The sequence below is a fragment of the Battus philenor genome, unplaced genomic scaffold (genome assembly GCF_028537555.1).
Source record: "Battus philenor isolate CCGP_79_NKW_IND1 unplaced genomic scaffold, ilBatPhil1.0.hap1 SCAF_16, whole genome shotgun sequence".
In the NCBI taxonomy this organism is placed as follows: Eukaryota; Metazoa; Arthropoda; class Insecta; order Lepidoptera; family Papilionidae; genus Battus; species Battus philenor.
Genome location: NW_027181678.1, coordinates 9,764,295 through 9,782,882, shown reverse-complemented (window position 1 = coordinate 9,782,882; position 18,588 = coordinate 9,764,295). Strand labels below are relative to the sequence as shown.

The 18,588-nt window shown below is 32.9% G+C and overlaps 1 protein-coding gene across 4 annotated transcripts in view; it reads right to left on the bottom strand.

Moving 5' to 3' along the window:
* LOC137919298 (rab11 family-interacting protein 4A-like) overlaps nt 1-18,588 on the bottom strand; it is a 113,468-nt gene that overhangs the window by 44,369 nt on the left and 50,511 nt on the right. For all 4 annotated transcript variants that reach the window (XM_068762332.1, XM_068762335.1, XM_068762334.1 and 1 more), the window contains 2 exons: nt 4,787-4,825; nt 4,419-4,536 (listed from right to left, as the gene is read on the bottom strand). In XM_068762332.1, the coding sequence (XP_068618433.1) occupies nt 4,419-4,536; nt 4,787-4,825 (157 nt within the window). The remainder of the gene's footprint in view (nt 1-4,418; nt 4,537-4,786; nt 4,826-18,588) is intronic.

Below are 18,588 nucleotides of genomic sequence, written 5' to 3'. Positions count from 1 at the left end.
GGCAATATAAAACACATGACATAATATCTGTTAGTATTTAATTGTTTTCATTCAATGCACGAAATCACAACGCTCTTGGGATTATAAAACTAAATTAGCTATTTATCATATAGAGGCACGCTTTTGACCGGAAGCGGCGCGCAGCTGACGTACCATTTCCGTCCGCCATTGCTTGTGTCCTGTGATATCTAATGGACCGGCGCAGTGTATTGTTTAAAAACGCTTTTCATTAATATCATATGCAGTGATGTAATCGGGTCATTGAACAGACATAAACAAAAAAACTATCGTCAAATGTAATTTTTAATGAAATGTTTACATTATTTTAATATTGCTGAGAATTGATCTTTATAGGGTGTTAAATGGTTTAGTTTAAGTGAGATATTTTATTTGACGTAAACCACTTTTGGCGTTGAAGTTGAAGTTAAGATGGCCGACTTCCGTCGGCTGTGTGTGGAAAAGCAATGCTAGAGATGTACAGCAACAGATGTTTACACTTTACAATTTCACAATATACATTTCATATTTATCTAAGGGAACGTAATGTATACAATGTAAAAACTTGTATGAAATGTAAAGTTTATTTCGGTACTTGGCAGCTTGCTTGTCCGACCTTGCGTATTGCCTATCGTAAATAGACATTGCATTTAGAAAAACAAACTTTAGAATCGTGTGTAACATGTCCATTAGTTTAAGATTTAAAATATTGAATGGACGTGTTTTGAGTTCTGAACGACTGTTTAAATCTGATTTAATAATTAAATATAATTGATGGTAAACAATTATCGTGTTAATAATATTATTTATATTTAGTTTAGTTGTTGTTTTTAATATAACTGGATCAAGACGGTCGTTATAAAATATAGTTAATGCATTAATTATGTCTTGCTATTTATAGGCAATGTCATCATAAATTTATACTGTTTTTCCTGAGCTTTTCATTTTAAATATTTAAATGAAATTACATCAAAGAATGAACATCAAACGGGTTAATTTCTTTGATGAGGTTGCAACAGTATATCATTCCAATAACATAATTGCTAGTATATGCAGCAAAGGGTTATAAATTCACGGACCCCTCCGTTCCATGAACTCACCTCCGATAAAGCTGTAAGAGCCGCAAGGCTAACAGCACCAACTTCATACGAGAAAATACGAAAATACGTACAAAGGGCCCTATGTCTACACGTTCGTTTCGGTTCTTAAATGACAGTTTCATTGTGGAATAAATACCACCTTATCTGCGAAATAGCTTGGTAGTCTTTCCTTATAATTAATATAAATTTAGCCTATGATGTCTCATAATTTTAATACAGTTTCAAGTTTATATTATCCTGAATTACAGGAAAAGCCGAAATGTACTTTGTTAAAATATCTCTTGATGTTTTGTTTTTCGTTGGATTTACATTTACTGATATTTAACGCGGGTTCCGTAGACCCGTCAATTTGACGGAAGTAAAATTTAGCATTTTATATTAATCATTTCTTCCAAAAAAATTAACACACCGTTTTTTCCCAGATCTAGTTTTTGAGATTCACGTATGACCGTCAAATTGCTTGTTTTGCTATTATCCGCAGAAGAACCAAATGTAACCGATGGCCGTTGGGGACAAAATATTTCAAAGTGGCGACTACAATCTAGTCACAAGGAGAGAAAAAGAGCGTGAGAGGCGTTTAGCTAAATCCTAGTTACCGTAGCTCGCAGGTTCCTATGGGAACATCGGTTTGCGCAGTTACCTACAATGCAATATTATGAGTTTGGCAGGCCTCCAAGCTATAACTTTAAGACTAACTAATTCATGGTGTAACTTGACGCAAAGACCTTTTAGGGGGGTCCATTCCGACTCCAGGGCGCTCGAGGCCGAACCCCGGCGTAATCCTTTGCTTTTCTCCGGCTAACATCGCTACCTTCGGAAAGCGATTTCCTAATGTTCTACGGTCTTGTGTGTGAATGAATGACATCGCATTTTCATCATACGAAGAATGATAAACATTTTTGTTACATTTTAAAAAACACTATGGCTTTTGAGGGCATGATAAACTAAAACGGCCTTGCCACCATTTGCCGTTGATAGCGAACTAATGAGCTGATATATGAAAACAACGACGCCACTGAACAAATGAATATGATTAAAATAATTAATTACGTACATTTTTTCGCATAGTTTTACTTAATTGTCGAAAGTTGGTACGTCAAATTCAATAAAATAATTACATCTAATTTTTAATGATAAAAATCATGTAAAAAATTAGTAATTTAATTCTTTTAATCGAATCTTATTTTTTTTAATTCTTCATAGAGCCAGTATTAAATCAACGTAATCTTATGATTTGTACAGCTGAATATCTAGAATTATATAAGCAACAACAAACTATTGCTATTATAATAAATTGGTCCTAAGTATTTTTTATACAATTTTTTCGTATTTTTTTTAGGAAAATATCATCCGTGTAAAAGAAGAGATCGTTGTATATCTAATTATATTTTCTTATCAGTCATCGTGGAGATCTTTAAGGGAGGCCTATGCCTTACAGTGGACGTTTTGTTGTTCAAATGATGATGATATTCTCATTGCTAATCTTTAATTTGTGTGATATTATCTACTAGGTGTAAGTTACATCATGTAACCAATAGAACAATATCGATAACTAACAATGACTTCGAATTGCCCAGAGGCTAATGATTATAGCGCTACCGATACCACAGTACCGCGCCTTAGTTAAGCACAGCAAGGTGGGGGCTGAGCAAGAAAAAAAACGACGAACAAATGGAGCCGACCCAACAAGGTTCTCCTCCGTCTTTTTAGCCGCGCGGTTTCTGTTACAGTATACCTGAAACCTACAGGCCTCATTGTTTATAGCCAACAATGACTCAGGAAACTTCAAGAGTGAATATGTTTCTTCTAGGCAAGCATGTCGCACTTCGTCATCGCTTAGTATCAGACGGGACAGAATTAAATGCGTCTCCAATAAGCGATAGAACAGTGCTATAAAGTTTATGACCTCTGAGTATTTTGACGAATTTAACCCAGCCCAGCTGATTATAAGTTTGCTACCGGTAACAGCAACGCCAAAAAAATAATCGAAAGAAATATCATCATTAATTAAAGATCATTGAGTATATAGTAACTAAGTTAGATTAAGCTAATACTTGAACTATAGAGAAACACAAGTAACACTGGAACCGGATGACTGCCTCAAGTTTAATTAGATCAGTTAAAATTTTTTTTTGTATGCAAATTTGACGCGCAAGTGAATAGGCCACAATTGGACTAATGCGCTCTATTACTACCATTTAACTCACTGTATTGTAACACAAGGTGGATAGATGTGACCTTTTCAATGTCAAAAAAAGCTGGATGCTGGCGGGTTACTAACGGTCCTTTTGGAAATATATTGAGGAGACTTATGTTCAGCAGATGCTCTGCGGCTGAGATGATGATGGAATTGTCATTATCATTTATTAATTTATTTTAATATATTGCATACTCTTCACTTCAGTGTTTCCTAACGTCGGACTCACACCCCACTGGAGGGCAATTTATTTGTTAAGGGAGCCAATTCGAAAATGGACTCTACACGAGATTAATCATTTCGCTTTAATGTAAAAATTGTGTAAGTCACATAAGGACGCATAAGAATTTTAAGGTCGAGCATGGCTCAAAATAGGTTGGGATACAATTGTTTACTTCTTGCGAAACACTATTAACTGTAAAATGAAGTGATGCTTAGGTTCACACGATGGAATGGTATGCTATACATATAACAATATAACATGACGTCAAAACCTGTACATTTTAATTATTTTATTCATGTAGTTATCATACATAAGATCCGCAGCTCCTAAAACGTGGTATAATTTCCAGAAACCATGACTGCTTCCTTGGAATTAATAGTCAGTAGACTTTAGTCATTTATGTGTACACTAGTTGACGAATATCAGAAGGAAATTGCTCATTTCCTGTTAAGATATTATTTATTGAATGAGTCAAAATATTCTTTATTATTACAACAAATATTTTTGTCGCTATATATTTATGTATAAACACATATGTATTAAATGTTAAAATAATCAGATTATCACAAAAACATACCTTTCTGAGTAAGTTGATAATTGCACAAATGTTTAAATGCGAATAAAATGCAGAACCAGCGAAATCTGAATTTCCATTCCTTTGTTTTATGTTGCTAATAATATAACAGGCTTATTGATAATAAACTTATAATTTTTTTTTTAATTATTTAATTCTCCGTGACTAATTATAGCATTGTACGTATTAAACAGAGCTATATTTAAAGGTACTCTTTGCTATTCGTGTAACGGGCGAAAACAATGCAAACCAGTTAAACATTGTCTCTTTTTAATCAACTTTCGTTACGCCATCTATTGCCTATTTAGGATATTAAACTATACTGACCTTATAATTTAGTCCTTGAACGTCTTCCTCTAGCGACACGTCAGAGTACATATCGTCTGCCGGTTCCCCGCCCGAACCGCAGCCCGATGAATTGAAAGACGACGACCGGTACAATTGGCTGCGGCAATGACAAACTGGATGGTAATTTGCTTAATAGCAACAGTGTTAATAAATTCTAAGTGTATAGTGGCGGTATCTATGAACGCTGCATGAACCAACTACATTTATTACAACGCCATCTAGTGGCTTATACTGTCAACGTGCATAAACAAACAGCGAGTTGTAATATGGTAATCATAGAGGGCGGGAACCAAGAAAGCAGGTGATAGTGCATTATTAAAAAAATTTACTAAACATATTTTGCATACCTTGCTAAGACATTGGAGCCAATTTGTCGCTTCCCCGAACTGAAACAAAAAAAATGTTTATTTAGTTTCACACGCAATTAAGTAAATTTCAAAATTTTACAGCGTATACTTGGACAAGTCTGAATCAATAGTGCAATAACTTAAAATAAGTACAGAGTGATAAAATTCAGTTATTTTTACATGTAATTGGTTCATATATATGTAAAACCTGGTCCCCTGGTCTTTGATATGAATAATCAATAATATTATGTAAATGGGAAACTTTTAGCACTGTTAAAGAGAATTATATAATTGACAATATGTATTTAACAAGACAAAATTCACATACTGTAAAGTACAGATTGCATAATAGGCACAAATAAACGTTTAGTTTATACCCGTCGTTAATAAAATTCATCATTTTGTAGGAGAAAGAAGGAAACGAATGTAATGAACGCCGCCCACAATTAGTACATTTTATTACTGCCTTAGCGTGTGCGTAACTCGGCTGTTACGTCAATTTAATTTGGTACCGGACGATAAAAACAGTAGACAACTGTAGCAAAACTGCCTAGAAGCATTAATTTGAAGTAAAGGGTGAAAAATTACTTTCTAAAGCTATAGCAAGCACGGTATAGCCCTTGTTGTGCTTTGTTATAGAAATTTGTTTTAAGAAAATTATGGAGACTACATTACCAAAAGCACACATACTTCTGTTGTGCCTTCATAGCTAGTTCAAGCTTATAGTGTGAACAATAGGTAACACGTAAGCTTTTGTTGGAATTCACTTGCGGAAATATTTTTTGTCATTTCAGAACGCCGTTTGCCTCTCGACATTTATTTATCAGATTGAACTAATAGATATTGTTTAGCGAATTGGCAAGTTCAAGCAGCAATGAGAAAGCATAACGTGTAGAACATTAAAAAGTGTAAAAGAATTAGAAATGAATGAACGAAGAAAGAATGAATGATCAAGCGACGCATATAAGAAGTAAATGTATAGAAATGAAAACTTATTTTCCCTAATATATTAAAACGCCTTTAACCCTGGTAGGGGGAACTAAAGGCCCACAAAAATGGGGGTAAAATAATGTGGAGAACAGATGGCCGCTATATGTCAAGAGTAAATTAAAACACAGGAAAGGAAGGCATGTAAGTATATAATCAAATAAAAACTACCGTATACATGCATTACATTGAAAATATTTTTATTATTACTATTGTTTTGCAGTGTAAGAAATATGTTTATGAAGAATGATAATTTAAAAGTAATTATTAAGTTATTAAACTAATATATAAAGTCATAACTCTGAAATACGTTTTCTTTATTTAATTTTCTACATTTCTACAAAATTTGTAATATTTATTATATGACTCGTATCATTTGATAAATGATTATTCTTACGCACCTGTACTATTTTAAAACATACCTACTAGACTGACCGACTTTTCTAAGCACTCCAACCTTCGCTTAATCGAGTTATCTTTAAGAAGTGAGTATTTAACTATCAAAGACCATGTACATAATGAGCGCTAAATGCGTTGAAGAATTTTAAGTAATTATTATTTATATTTATTTTCTATTGAGGCAAATACACTTTGTCAATATTCTATTAAAGTTTAGCACATAACTTGGGTTATTGTCCAGTAAAATAGTTTAGATCTTTCGTGGGACGACTAAAATAGAAAACTGTATATTCAATTTCTTTAATTTAACATAACAAACTAGAGGATTTATTAAAGAAAAATAGATAGTAGATAGTATATATAATAGTAACAATTATGCCGAAGATATATTAGTATATATTTATGAAGACATTCGATTTGAATCAGGATGATTTTTAGATTTATTGGCACTGTATCTTAATAATAATAGGAAAACGCCCTTTAAAAATTTCAAACCTATAACCAATCGCCCTACAAATATATGCTAATACATGTTATGTATTTATTTAGTCGCTTGAATTGCGTGAGAGAATTTTTGCACACATTTAGCTCAGTATGCCTATTAGCAAAAGCCTCCTCCTGTAGCTTCTTCTGGGTTTTTGGATATATATTTATTGTATATTTGTGCACTTAGCAAAAGAACTAATCTTTTAAAATTACCCAAGATAAAGTTATCTATATAGTTGTAAGATCCTAATATAATTATTATTTCATATTCAATGTTGTCAACCTTATCAGCTTTTACAGCTTCTTAGAACTCAGGGTGAGAATCCACGAGCAAATCGAATATTGTTTACAATATTTAAATTGTTCACGGCACGCGAGTGTAATGCAGTTAGCTATGAAGGTCGGGCGGTGTTAAACCAGTGATAGACTGTAGGTGCGGGTATTGATTTTTTTGGTTACATTGTCTATATTCAATTCTCAATGAGTAAGAGATCAGATGACATACTATATTACAACTGAGTTTATAAAAGATGTAACTAAGTCGTCCATATTGCAATCTTTCCCATCGTTCCAACTGTGTAACTGATAAATTGAATTAAATCGTTTGCACTCTTGTCTACCCCATCGCTCTCTAGCGTCCTCCTATGGTAGGTATTCAAGGCCAACCTAAACCAACAATTCAATACTTATGAAATATATTGCTTTCTTGCATAAATGTCTATACAAAAATATCTGAATATAGAAAACACTATATTATGTCTACAATCTGCTTGAAGCGTTACATGTTTTTTTCATGTTTCGCGGTGTGATGTTTTATTAAACCTGTGGGGTTATTTAACAACTTATCTTTGATCCGCGAGTTTAGTTTGAAACGTATAGTTTGATACTTCGGCCACGTTATATGCATGGCTCAATAGTTTGTGACATTTGATGGTGTCTGACGTGAATCCTCGGACGTGAACTCAAGGTTAAGCCAGGCTCTCTACAATAACTTACATGGTTGTAGGGGAGGCAAAAGACCAGGTAAACGATCACATACCTGCTGGTCTGAATATGTCAACTCAATAACTTGGTTGTTTGCTGCTGCCACGAATAACACAGAACGAATAACAGAGGATTGAATGGTATGGAACAAGCTTGTCATAGATAACATAAAGTCATTTAAAGACGCAATCAGCCTTTAAAATAAACAGTGATGGGGAATATGAGAAGGAAGACTCCGAGATGCCGAAGTCTTAAACAGTAGTCAGATAAGATACCGCAAGGCCAGGAGTAACCAGATTTATGCTTAGTTGGATACAGCTCAGACTTACAGTGTACACGGCTTGTTTTAATTCCTGTGGACAGTCAAACTTGAGTTTCATCATTTATGATTCTGGTATGCCAGTGTCGACATTTGCAATGAAATTGTAAATTGCTTTTAATTGCAATTCCGTTATTATAACATAAAATTAAATTGCATCAGATATTTAATCTGTTTAAAATGGTCGCAATTTATATGAGAGGTAGTAGTAAAATTTATTATAACTATTTCATCAATAAACATATATTGAAGTTGATCTCAAGTTATTTATAAAATAATTAGTTTTTTGCGATCAAAACTACTAGTATGTGGAAAGGTAAACATGTTTTTTTTTTCTAACAAAACCTCAAACAGTTTTAAACAAAAGTTATAGTTTTAAAATATTCTCTGTGAATCGTCTTCTTTAACTGTTGACTTAAAGTTTTTTTTTTATTTCCAAGGCACAGAAGACAAATTCTTTTATCCGTCCGAATATACTTTTTGTACGGTAAACAAACCGTTAAATCTGATAAGACTAAAATAAAACTGCAGTCCGTTAAAATTTTAATTATATTTATAGCTTGCGAAAGCATTGCAATGTGCTTATCTTTACGCCAAATCCACTTGCGTGAGCCTTTGTTGGTTTGCGATAAAATTTACGGGTACATTTCATAGAGAAAATACACATCAAGAGTTTTGTGTTCTTGTAAATGTTGTATTAATATCATTACTATGTTACTAGCATAACAAAATAATATATGTAAAACACATATTGAAAATTTTCACAAGGGTTTTATGATTCAATCATGAAAATATAATATTTTACTTAATAATAGTAAAGTATCATCTATCTTGAAGGAAGTATTTCAGCCGTATAACGTATACTATTGCTTTATAGCGAAGAATATAAAAATCTTAGAATATAGAAATCTTCTATTGAACCCGTTGTAAGCTGCTGTATCAAACGTGTGTCCACATTTTGGATGAACTATTCCGCGTTTATTGACCCGTGGTCTTTCGTAAAACTTTAAGATTCGGGAAGAAGGAGTATTGACCGCTGTTGTGTCAGTCGTAATCAACGCTTGCGACGGCTCTTTTTTCCTCTGCCTCCACGCCGCGGTTTCCCATTACGCAGTATTGTATAGTAGCACTATAGCTCGGATTTAAGGCTGTAATATAATTTATAGATTTTCATCTTAGAATATATCTATTTCGCATCCGGTTCGCTTAGAATATATCGCAATGATTTATTTTACTGGTATTGAGCGATAGCGTATTTTTTTTTAATGACCACTGTTTGTATAGGTCTCTCGTTCCCTTTGCTTTGTGTGGAGCAGGGACGTTACAATTTTGGGTTTTGTATAGTTATTGATATTTCTCTATTCTTTCTTCACAATTTCTTTTTCTCTTTCCTTTCCATCATACACATTTCTTTCATTCATCGTGTTCTGATCTTGTTTCATACATCACCTTTTTCCCTTACCTACGTTCCTGGTTATATTTAGTTTTTATTTCTGCATCTTTTTATTTTGTCTTCTTGATGAACAATTTTTATTTGTACTTTTACATTAATATATCTATTTAATTACATCGATTGTTAATTAAATCTTTTAATCTTGTTTTGTGTTCTTGTTATTGGGCTTTACTTGACCGACTTTTATTCTTTAGTTTTTTTCCCTGCACTACTAGTTTACAAAACCTGAGAAATGCAGGGCGACAAATATCATTGTTCATGAGGGAGGTGTCGCTTTCTTCCTCTATTTTCTTACCTATTTCCACTTTAAGGTCAAGGCGTAGAGCGACGGTGTTAAAAATTCGTTTCACAGAATGGCGTTTTCAACGTACGCCTTTTTTAACGTACAATTGTAGTCACTGCACTCAGCCGCTAGGTTTTCGCTATTTAGTTTCTAATGCCTGGATGTTCGCGGGGAGGGCAGGAGAAATCGGTGGCGGCACAAATGAAATATAGGTGCGCGCACGCCGTGACATTGTGTAAGAAAATGATTGCGCCGGCCTCAAGCGACACTTGCAAAATGCTCTACGATTTGCATTCTCAGGAAAATGCTTTCGTAAACATTAAGTATTTAAAAATTAGCGCTGTTCATTACCGTCATTTTGGCCATAGGACGTTCACAGCAGGATATAGTCCGCAGAGTGTATTAAAAGGTCTGGTTGGAAGCAGCCCACATCCAGTATCATCGACCGACCTTACCAAAGTCATCTGTCCATCTTTAATCTATAATAAACCCAATGTAAATATAGACTACGCACTTGATAATCTAAATCAATATTGAAATTTCAATAAAATAAATGAATTCAACATTAGAGAGACTAAAAAGGGTTTGTACAAGATTTGCAATCTTTCCATGTAAATAGAAAGGAACCTAACACTGTTGCTGAGCGTAAAATACGAGAACGAATAAATTAAATCGCGCTTAAATTATTTTTTTTATAATTCTGACGTATGTGCCGATCTTTCGACTAGGCCTAGGCCTTGCAGTGAACGTCTATTGGATGACCTGATCAAAGTCATGAACCTATGTGCGTAGAGTTACAAAATTGACCTTTGCTAATATAAATTCAATTTGGAGCAACTAGTGTTATTTTTTTTAATATTAAAGTAAAGTCAGTGAGCTTTGTTACCACCGAGACTTAAATAAAAAGCTACTGTGGTAACTGTACCTAGCCACAATAATTCTCTATCATCACGCAAATGCTGTAACTATGCAATGGTTCCCATACATTCAAATGGCAAGTGTCGCAACTGCAATTTACCAAAATGATTAAAACCACAGTTACACAATATCCGTCCGCGAGATCTTTAAACATATTTTTATAAGAACATCAAAAATACATACGTTGCATGAATATCTAGGTTACCTTGTTAAATTGAAATCTAATTTCAAAAATGTGTTGTTAGAAACACTTTATTCATTTACGTTGATCCTATTTTTATCAAAACAATATCAAAAGTTTAATGATAAAGAATATGTATTATAGATAAAGATAATTTTATGTATTTTTAGAAGGGTGTGTCTAGGACATATCGGTAAATATCTTAAAACAAAACAACAGTAAAATTTATATGATATCTAAAACTGCATAACGTTCTGCACACTAGTTCTTTGAGAGGAGGCTTGAGTCTTAAAAATTGGAATTAATTATCTATGCAGCGTCAGCCGAAGCTCGGCGGCCAATCCGGTATAATAGTAGTAGATACAGGCTCGAGCTACTGCTCCTCCGGAAGCCCTCTCTACCTTAAAAAAGGTCATAGGCTAGGTGCCTTCTGTATCCACCCGCTTCGAATCCGCGGAGTCTACAAATGGCATTTATTATATATATTACATAAATATTTTAATACAGGGAAGTTTTAAAGGAACTTAGTGTAAACTACTTTACAGTAACTATGCTTGTGGGCTTTTTCGGGACACTCAGTTAGGGTGTCATTACATTTTTATTTAAAAGGACTATTCATCAATTCATATTGTTGTCTATTAAGAATAATTTAAAGTGATCATTTATGTATGTTAGGACGTTTACGCCGGAAAACCCAATTTGATAGAAACTAGAATCAAATGGAGTTTCTCCATAATTTCTTCAATTTAAAGGTACAAGGTTCCAAACGCGCTTTTTAGTTTTTTAGTTACACACTCAATGAGTTTTCTTTTTTTTTCTTACTTTCTTGGCACGTTAATTATTTATGATAAAATGAAAATTTATTTAATATTAGGATAATTGCATTAAATGAATATAAAAATTGTTTTATCACTTAATAATTCACGCGCAGACAAAATATTTTTTCGTAAACATATTTCCGCTCTTGTTTATGATTATTAATGTTTAAATAAATTAATTGTATTGACTGGCAAATTATATGTTAAGTGTTCGTCTTATTTAATAGTTTACTTTAAGAGTCAATCACTGTCATAAAACAAGAAGAAAGGACACAAAATAACTTTGCATTCATTATTGTTTCAACTTTAACAATAAAATGGCTCGCGTGCTTGGCACATTAATTATCATAATAACTGTAAGCGACCCCTTCCTTTGGCGGTGTTACAATCTCCTTTGTAAACGTACATTTATTTCGACGTTGACAATTCTTAAGAATACAATCTTACGAATATACGATAGCATCTGTTCTACTTTCACGAGTTATTTATGTTCCGAGAGGTTTGCGTAGAAAAAATGTAATATTTGACTACACAACTGTAAATGTTTTTTTTTTGCTGACATTCCAACAAATTTTAAATAATATTAGGCTATTGGCTTTTATGTCCAGAAATCACAAAAGTTGCTTATTTGCCTAAAGTTATGTTCCGCTGAGAAACTATGGAGACAGCTTCAACACGTTATTAATAAGTATAATAGCAAAGAAAAAAACACCTTACTATATATCGTTATACTATATACTATATTATTACATAGATTATATATGTATAAAGTGATCACTTTGAAATATGTTCCGGTAATTTTTTTTATATTGAAATGCGACAAGCCAATAAATTCTGATAGTGCATAGTCAGCAGAGATAGGTAGTATACATTAATTAATTTAAACATGTAGAAATTCGAATTTTGAAAACGCTTTTGCTTAAAAAAAAAATTATTATTACGTTATTTGCTACTTTTGAAAGAATTGACTTTTAGATTGTGTGTACCATATATTAATTGCCGGCAAATGTGCTATACTTTCGCCCCCATTAAAACTTTTACATCTATAACCAATCATCCAATACACGTATGAGGTTTTCATATTCAAAAGTACTATTTGTTTTGTATAGAAATATGGGGAAGTGAGCAGAAAACGTAGAATACATTGCCATATTTGAAATAAGTTATTCTATTCTTAAGAGATTCTAGTGACTTTTTGATTTGATTGAAACAATAATTATTTTCAGATTACCTGCTCACAAGCAGGCGTAGTTTGTCTTCTCATATGTATTTGATGTGTATAAAAAAACAGCAGGTCAGATAATATTTTACATAGCATCGTTGTCTATTAATTTGGACATCATAATGTCATAGTTACACAGGAAACGCGAACATACCGCTATTTATGAAGCCACATAGTTTGACGTCACGTGTGATTAAAAATCACGTGCACATTTTAAGTAAGTTTTCGATGAAAATCTTCCTTAACTTAAACAATTACATAGTCTAGGACAGATTTGAAAGGATTCTGAGGTCAATAGAGTGGCCACAACTAATACCAAATAAGAATTACTATATAATGTATAAAAGATGTAGCTGCAAATATAATTAATAACGTATAATGCATTTCAATAAAAATATAAACACAATACAGAAATATATAATGAAAATTAAATGTATAATAATAAACATGCACATTACCATTCATAAAAAAACGTAAAGTATCCAAAAATATATAGAAAGATTCTTAAAAACTTGAAGACCTTAAAGTTAATTGGTTGTAGATCTCTCTAAAACCCCTTTACGTACTAGAAAAACCGTAAAACTAATATTTTAAGTTAAAACTTTCAATTCAAAATGGTTTTTTTAATTTTAAAAGTTGTATACAATGTTGTGTATTACACGTTAGAAGTTATGAACGTTGATAGGTATGAGTATTTTTTCAATCAAGAGAATGAACAGCCGGAAAATTATAAATGAAAATTACTGAAATACGTACATCGATGACAGGTTTTATATCTATGGTTTTTAAAAACCTAAGATTTGGTTACAATAAACTTGTGATTATGTACAAACTTGAGTTTAAACTTTGCAATAAGACAAATACTTAAATATTCCAAACATTTAACGTTAATATTCCAAAAGTTACTGACAAATATGTGATTGTAAGTAAAAATATTGTTCCGGTTTAAAACGCCAAGTAAAAGCAGCTACTGAACTAATACGCTTAACAAGTTCACGCCTGCGTGGATAACCGACGGACAAACACTTGTAAGTGTTACATATAGCGAAGTTTAGCATTGGTTTACACGTTAACGATTAATGAGAAGATATTTTAATATTATGATAATTTTAATATTCTATCTACTTTTTATTTATTTATCACACAAGGAGCAATATCATGTCCCCACTCATAATCAAAAATATCAAACATAAATATTATTAAAGGTAACTATCATTATATTTATACATGACCACAAGAAGTAAAGTAAAGGAAATAGTAAAGACATATTTTTCTTATCAAATGAAAATATAAAATAAATAATCAAACAGTAATGTAATATAATGAAATAAAACAATATTTAATAACCACAGAGTATTTGATATTAATACCATCAATGTGTTTCAAAACACACACGACCTTCAGAAATGAAAAGAAGACAAAAAAAATATTGAATAAAAATGTTGCGATTTATAACTATATATATTGTTAAAGCACACTGGTTGTTTAACCATCCCGTATCTATAGCTATATTCCATTGGTGCCGGGTGCTGTTAGCCTTTCAGCCTTTTACAGCTTTTGCTTTTTTACAGTCTCAGATCTTCGACACTACAGAGATTTAGATCAAAAACATTCACTCATAGTACACTTTTTATCTATTTTTTTTAAATATTATTATCTATATCATAGTAACCACTTGTGTACGTCAGCAGAAGGATGCCTGAAGTGCTTCGGTCGGCATTAGAATCAGATTGGGCTCACCTATGTCATCAATTAGGCTAAAACCACGAGAGTTCCAAACGCGCCCTGATTCAACAAGAGCACACAACAAACTTTGACAATTCGGTTAGACTGTAAATATCAATAAAGCAAACGATGATCTTTGAATAGCGATAGCTCAGTTGTAGAGGACTGAGACTTGGGATCTTAGGTCATGGGTTGGATTCCTGGTATACAATCTTATATAATTCACGGTTTTTGCATTAAATATATAGGATTGCCATCGCTCACAACCGTTTCTAAAGGCGCAGCGTTTTTTGCATACCATAATACCATATTGCGATCGCCAATCTGTCTGCCAAGATTATGGTATATGGGAGACATAGATATCTTTAATGGAAGCTTATGTCTTGAAGAATATCCTATGTATAGGAGAATAGTCTTATGTACTAGATTATCACTGATGACGAATTCATCACCATCGCCATTTCAGCCGTACAACGTCCACGGCTGGCCATAAGCGTGTTCAATTTATATTCAGTATATAGAAAGAGGACTTCGTCATTATAAATGCTTAAATTTACTATGGGTGGATGTATAATTTTTCGATCGAGTTAAATTAATTTTCACATATATCATTAGTCTAAATCTAATACACAAACTGAAATGTGGAGGGAATGATTTTCTAGCTGCTTGCATAATACCGGTACCATATATCTTTACAAGAAAGCATTTATAAGAAAAACTAACCCAGATAATAGAGATGTTATAACTGTAATATCAAATTGCTATACAACAATGACTTACAATATTCAGTGACGTAATAAGATCATTAACAACTCATTTTGTTAGTTTGTTCGGCTGTTTCGTTTTTCATACAACTATTTTTATTTTATATCGAAAATTTATAAGATACAGCTTCTTGGGTAAAAAAATTACTTTATGTTATTCGTACCCGTTCCGTTATGGCGCGCAAAAAACTATCGCGTTTCGCCTATACATGACAAAATCGTAGCAGGAGTTTTTTCTACCTCATATTATAGTGGCCGAGTGGACTGAGGAAGAATAAGCACTAGCGCCGCCGCTGTGATCAACAGAGGACTAACGGAACAGAGCGGCTGATACTTCTTCTCCGTCTCTTTGCGCGCATACCTAAGGCGCGATACAGCGGTTTTGGTAGCACTACAGTAAAATTTGATGATTTCCTCCTGGTAAACTAATTGTAGCAGAACAAGTCGATCTGCTTGGGCACCCTCTAATCAGAATGAAATATTTTTTAAGTTACAGCCCAAATAGAGGTCCTTCTTGAATTTTCTAGCGCCCAGTCTACCTGTGATGCATATGCTTGAAAGCTTTGCAACCTCTTAATCCAGTAGAATAACAATACCAACTCTAAACTGGAGTCTAGACTAATAGCCTAGCTGTAGATGTAAAAGCCTTTACAGCTTTTATATCTATTTTCAATCACTCTTTATAATATGATCACTCTGATAATACATATTAATTATTTTTTCTTTTTGAATGTGACAGTAAACTTCTTGCAGTACAAAATCTATAGAGGTAGTAAGCAATGATTAATTATAATTTGTGATAATAAGATATTATTTATCAAAACACCTTATCTTACTATGTTATCATAAAGATGTGTTTTATTTTTGATACAATTGATTTTTGGATAGACGTAAATGAATTGGAAGCAAATAAGCTATACATTCACTCCTTAAAAGCTTTCACGTCTATAACTTGTATAACAAATCGAAATCTAATTATAAAAACTAAATGCTCATTACATAGACGATAAAAAAAATGATTAACGTTTATTTTTGTGATATGAATGTAGACATTGTCTGTTTGCAACGATTCATTACTGTATCAGACCGCAAGGCCTGGAAACACGATATCAGTTATTGCAATACTTCAACGACATCACGTGTAGACACGTATTATGAGACGTATTACTATAATCCGTTTAGTTAATAATGTTATTATTAATGTTATATGAATGATGTTAAATATTTTACATTGTTGTTACCGTATCGACTTTCTTGGCTGGTTCTTCTCTGTAGAAGAGATAAAGGGACCTTTATTCTATGTATAAATATATATTTCTTCATCATCAACATATCAACCGATAGAGGCCCATTGCAAAGTATTTACCTCCTCCCAAAGAGCGCCAGAATGATCGGTTCCGCGCTGACCATATCCAGTGACTTGCCGCGACATTTACTATAATTACTACTTAATATATGAGTACCTAACAGTTACCGTACAATAAATAACAGCAAATCAAACATCTCCCTCATTATCACAATCAGCTTGCTTCTGGATAGCTTAAAGACGCCAATCAGGTTAAAAGGTTGAAGAGAAACCGCTTTTTGATTAGACAGCGAGACATCGGTCTCCTGTGCTATTAAAACCCACGTACACATAACATCTGTTTATAGTTTTGCGTCTGATTGCTGATGAACATAACAAAAACAATGTACATTATTTCTATGATTTTATGTTGGTTTGGTCCTAAGCAAAGTCTGTTCTAAAGAATAAATATTAATTTAAATATTTTACTACACAGTGGTCCAATTTTCAAACGACAACAATAATAAAATATGTTTTTTTGACCTAGAAATATCTGTCGGAATTGAATTGAAACATTATTATAGCAGTAGTTGACACGTCAATTTAATCACTGCTTCAAGGACACAACTTTATTTTTATTTACAAAACCAGCATAAATATAACCAGAGCCTTGCACGCTTACAATAGACAATTATTTAATTTTTTTTTATTTCAATTAATGTAAACTGATGTATTGCGGTTTGCGTGTATGTTTTTAATAAATAAATAAAATCAAGTCTGATACGCCATGTACAGAAAAAATGCATTGTGTTTTGTAACAAAATTCCCTAGAACATTTTTAAAATAAAAAAGGTATCGTTGGTTAGCGAGTATTAAATTGATTTCAACACGTATAATAAAAATAATGACTTCATTATAAAGTTTTATCATTTCTTTATTTTTAGTCACATAACTTTAGCGACTCTATTTGGAAAAATTTAAAAAAAAATTTTTTCAACACTTGTAAATAAACGAGATCATGTTTGTACGTTTATGTGCGCGTATACTGGTGACATACTTTTACAATACAGATCTGAACCATTCATAAAAAACTATAATTACGACATTAACATATTCACAAAACAATTAATCAGGTCGTGCAATGTTTTGTTCACTATTTTTTATAACAAGGCAATGATTTACTGACGTCAGTCTCGTAAAAAAAACATTAGTATTCTTTAATCATATCAAGTCGTGGTATATTGTCTTCGGGAGTTTAGTTGAATGTACGTATGAATATATATAAAAGATTTCTTTCAAGTTAATTACACATTGTTTAAATTTTAGGACACAATTTTGAAAGGAATTTTTTTGGAAGAGGGATCTTATTCTTCGTGTAAGGGATTTTAAATTAGATCAGTTTATCATACCATATATAATTTGATACTCTATTAGTTTCTAACCTGTAGGGTCGCTTTCTGTAATGCATGTAAACGCCGTGTCGCTCCAGCTTTAAAAACAAATAGTTTGTATTAAATCAAACTACCGTCACAACCGGACTTCTTCGTGTCGCGAATATGGAACTCACATCACTAATTTCAATGCATAACACTAATTGGCAACCAATTATACATGATTAAAAAGGTGAGAAATTAAATGGAATTCGAAATTTGAATTTGACAGCGCGGTGCGTGCAATGTCGGACGGACGAGTGGCCGCGAGGAACTGACTGACGCATTGTAAGCGTAATGTTGGACCGGACAGTGGCTGTACGGCGACGTATGAATTATCCACAATAGACGAGTGCGAAACGCGCCGTTATTAAATTATTAAGTGGCTCGCGGAGCTCCAGCGATAGGCAGCACCGTAACTTCTTCGAATAGCTTAGCCTTTTACTACCCGGTAACGTGAAGACGATTGCGTATTGCGACTTCATTAATAACATTTTAATGCGCCTATCTGTCTCAGTGGGTAGATTAGCCGACAATAGGATCTGCTA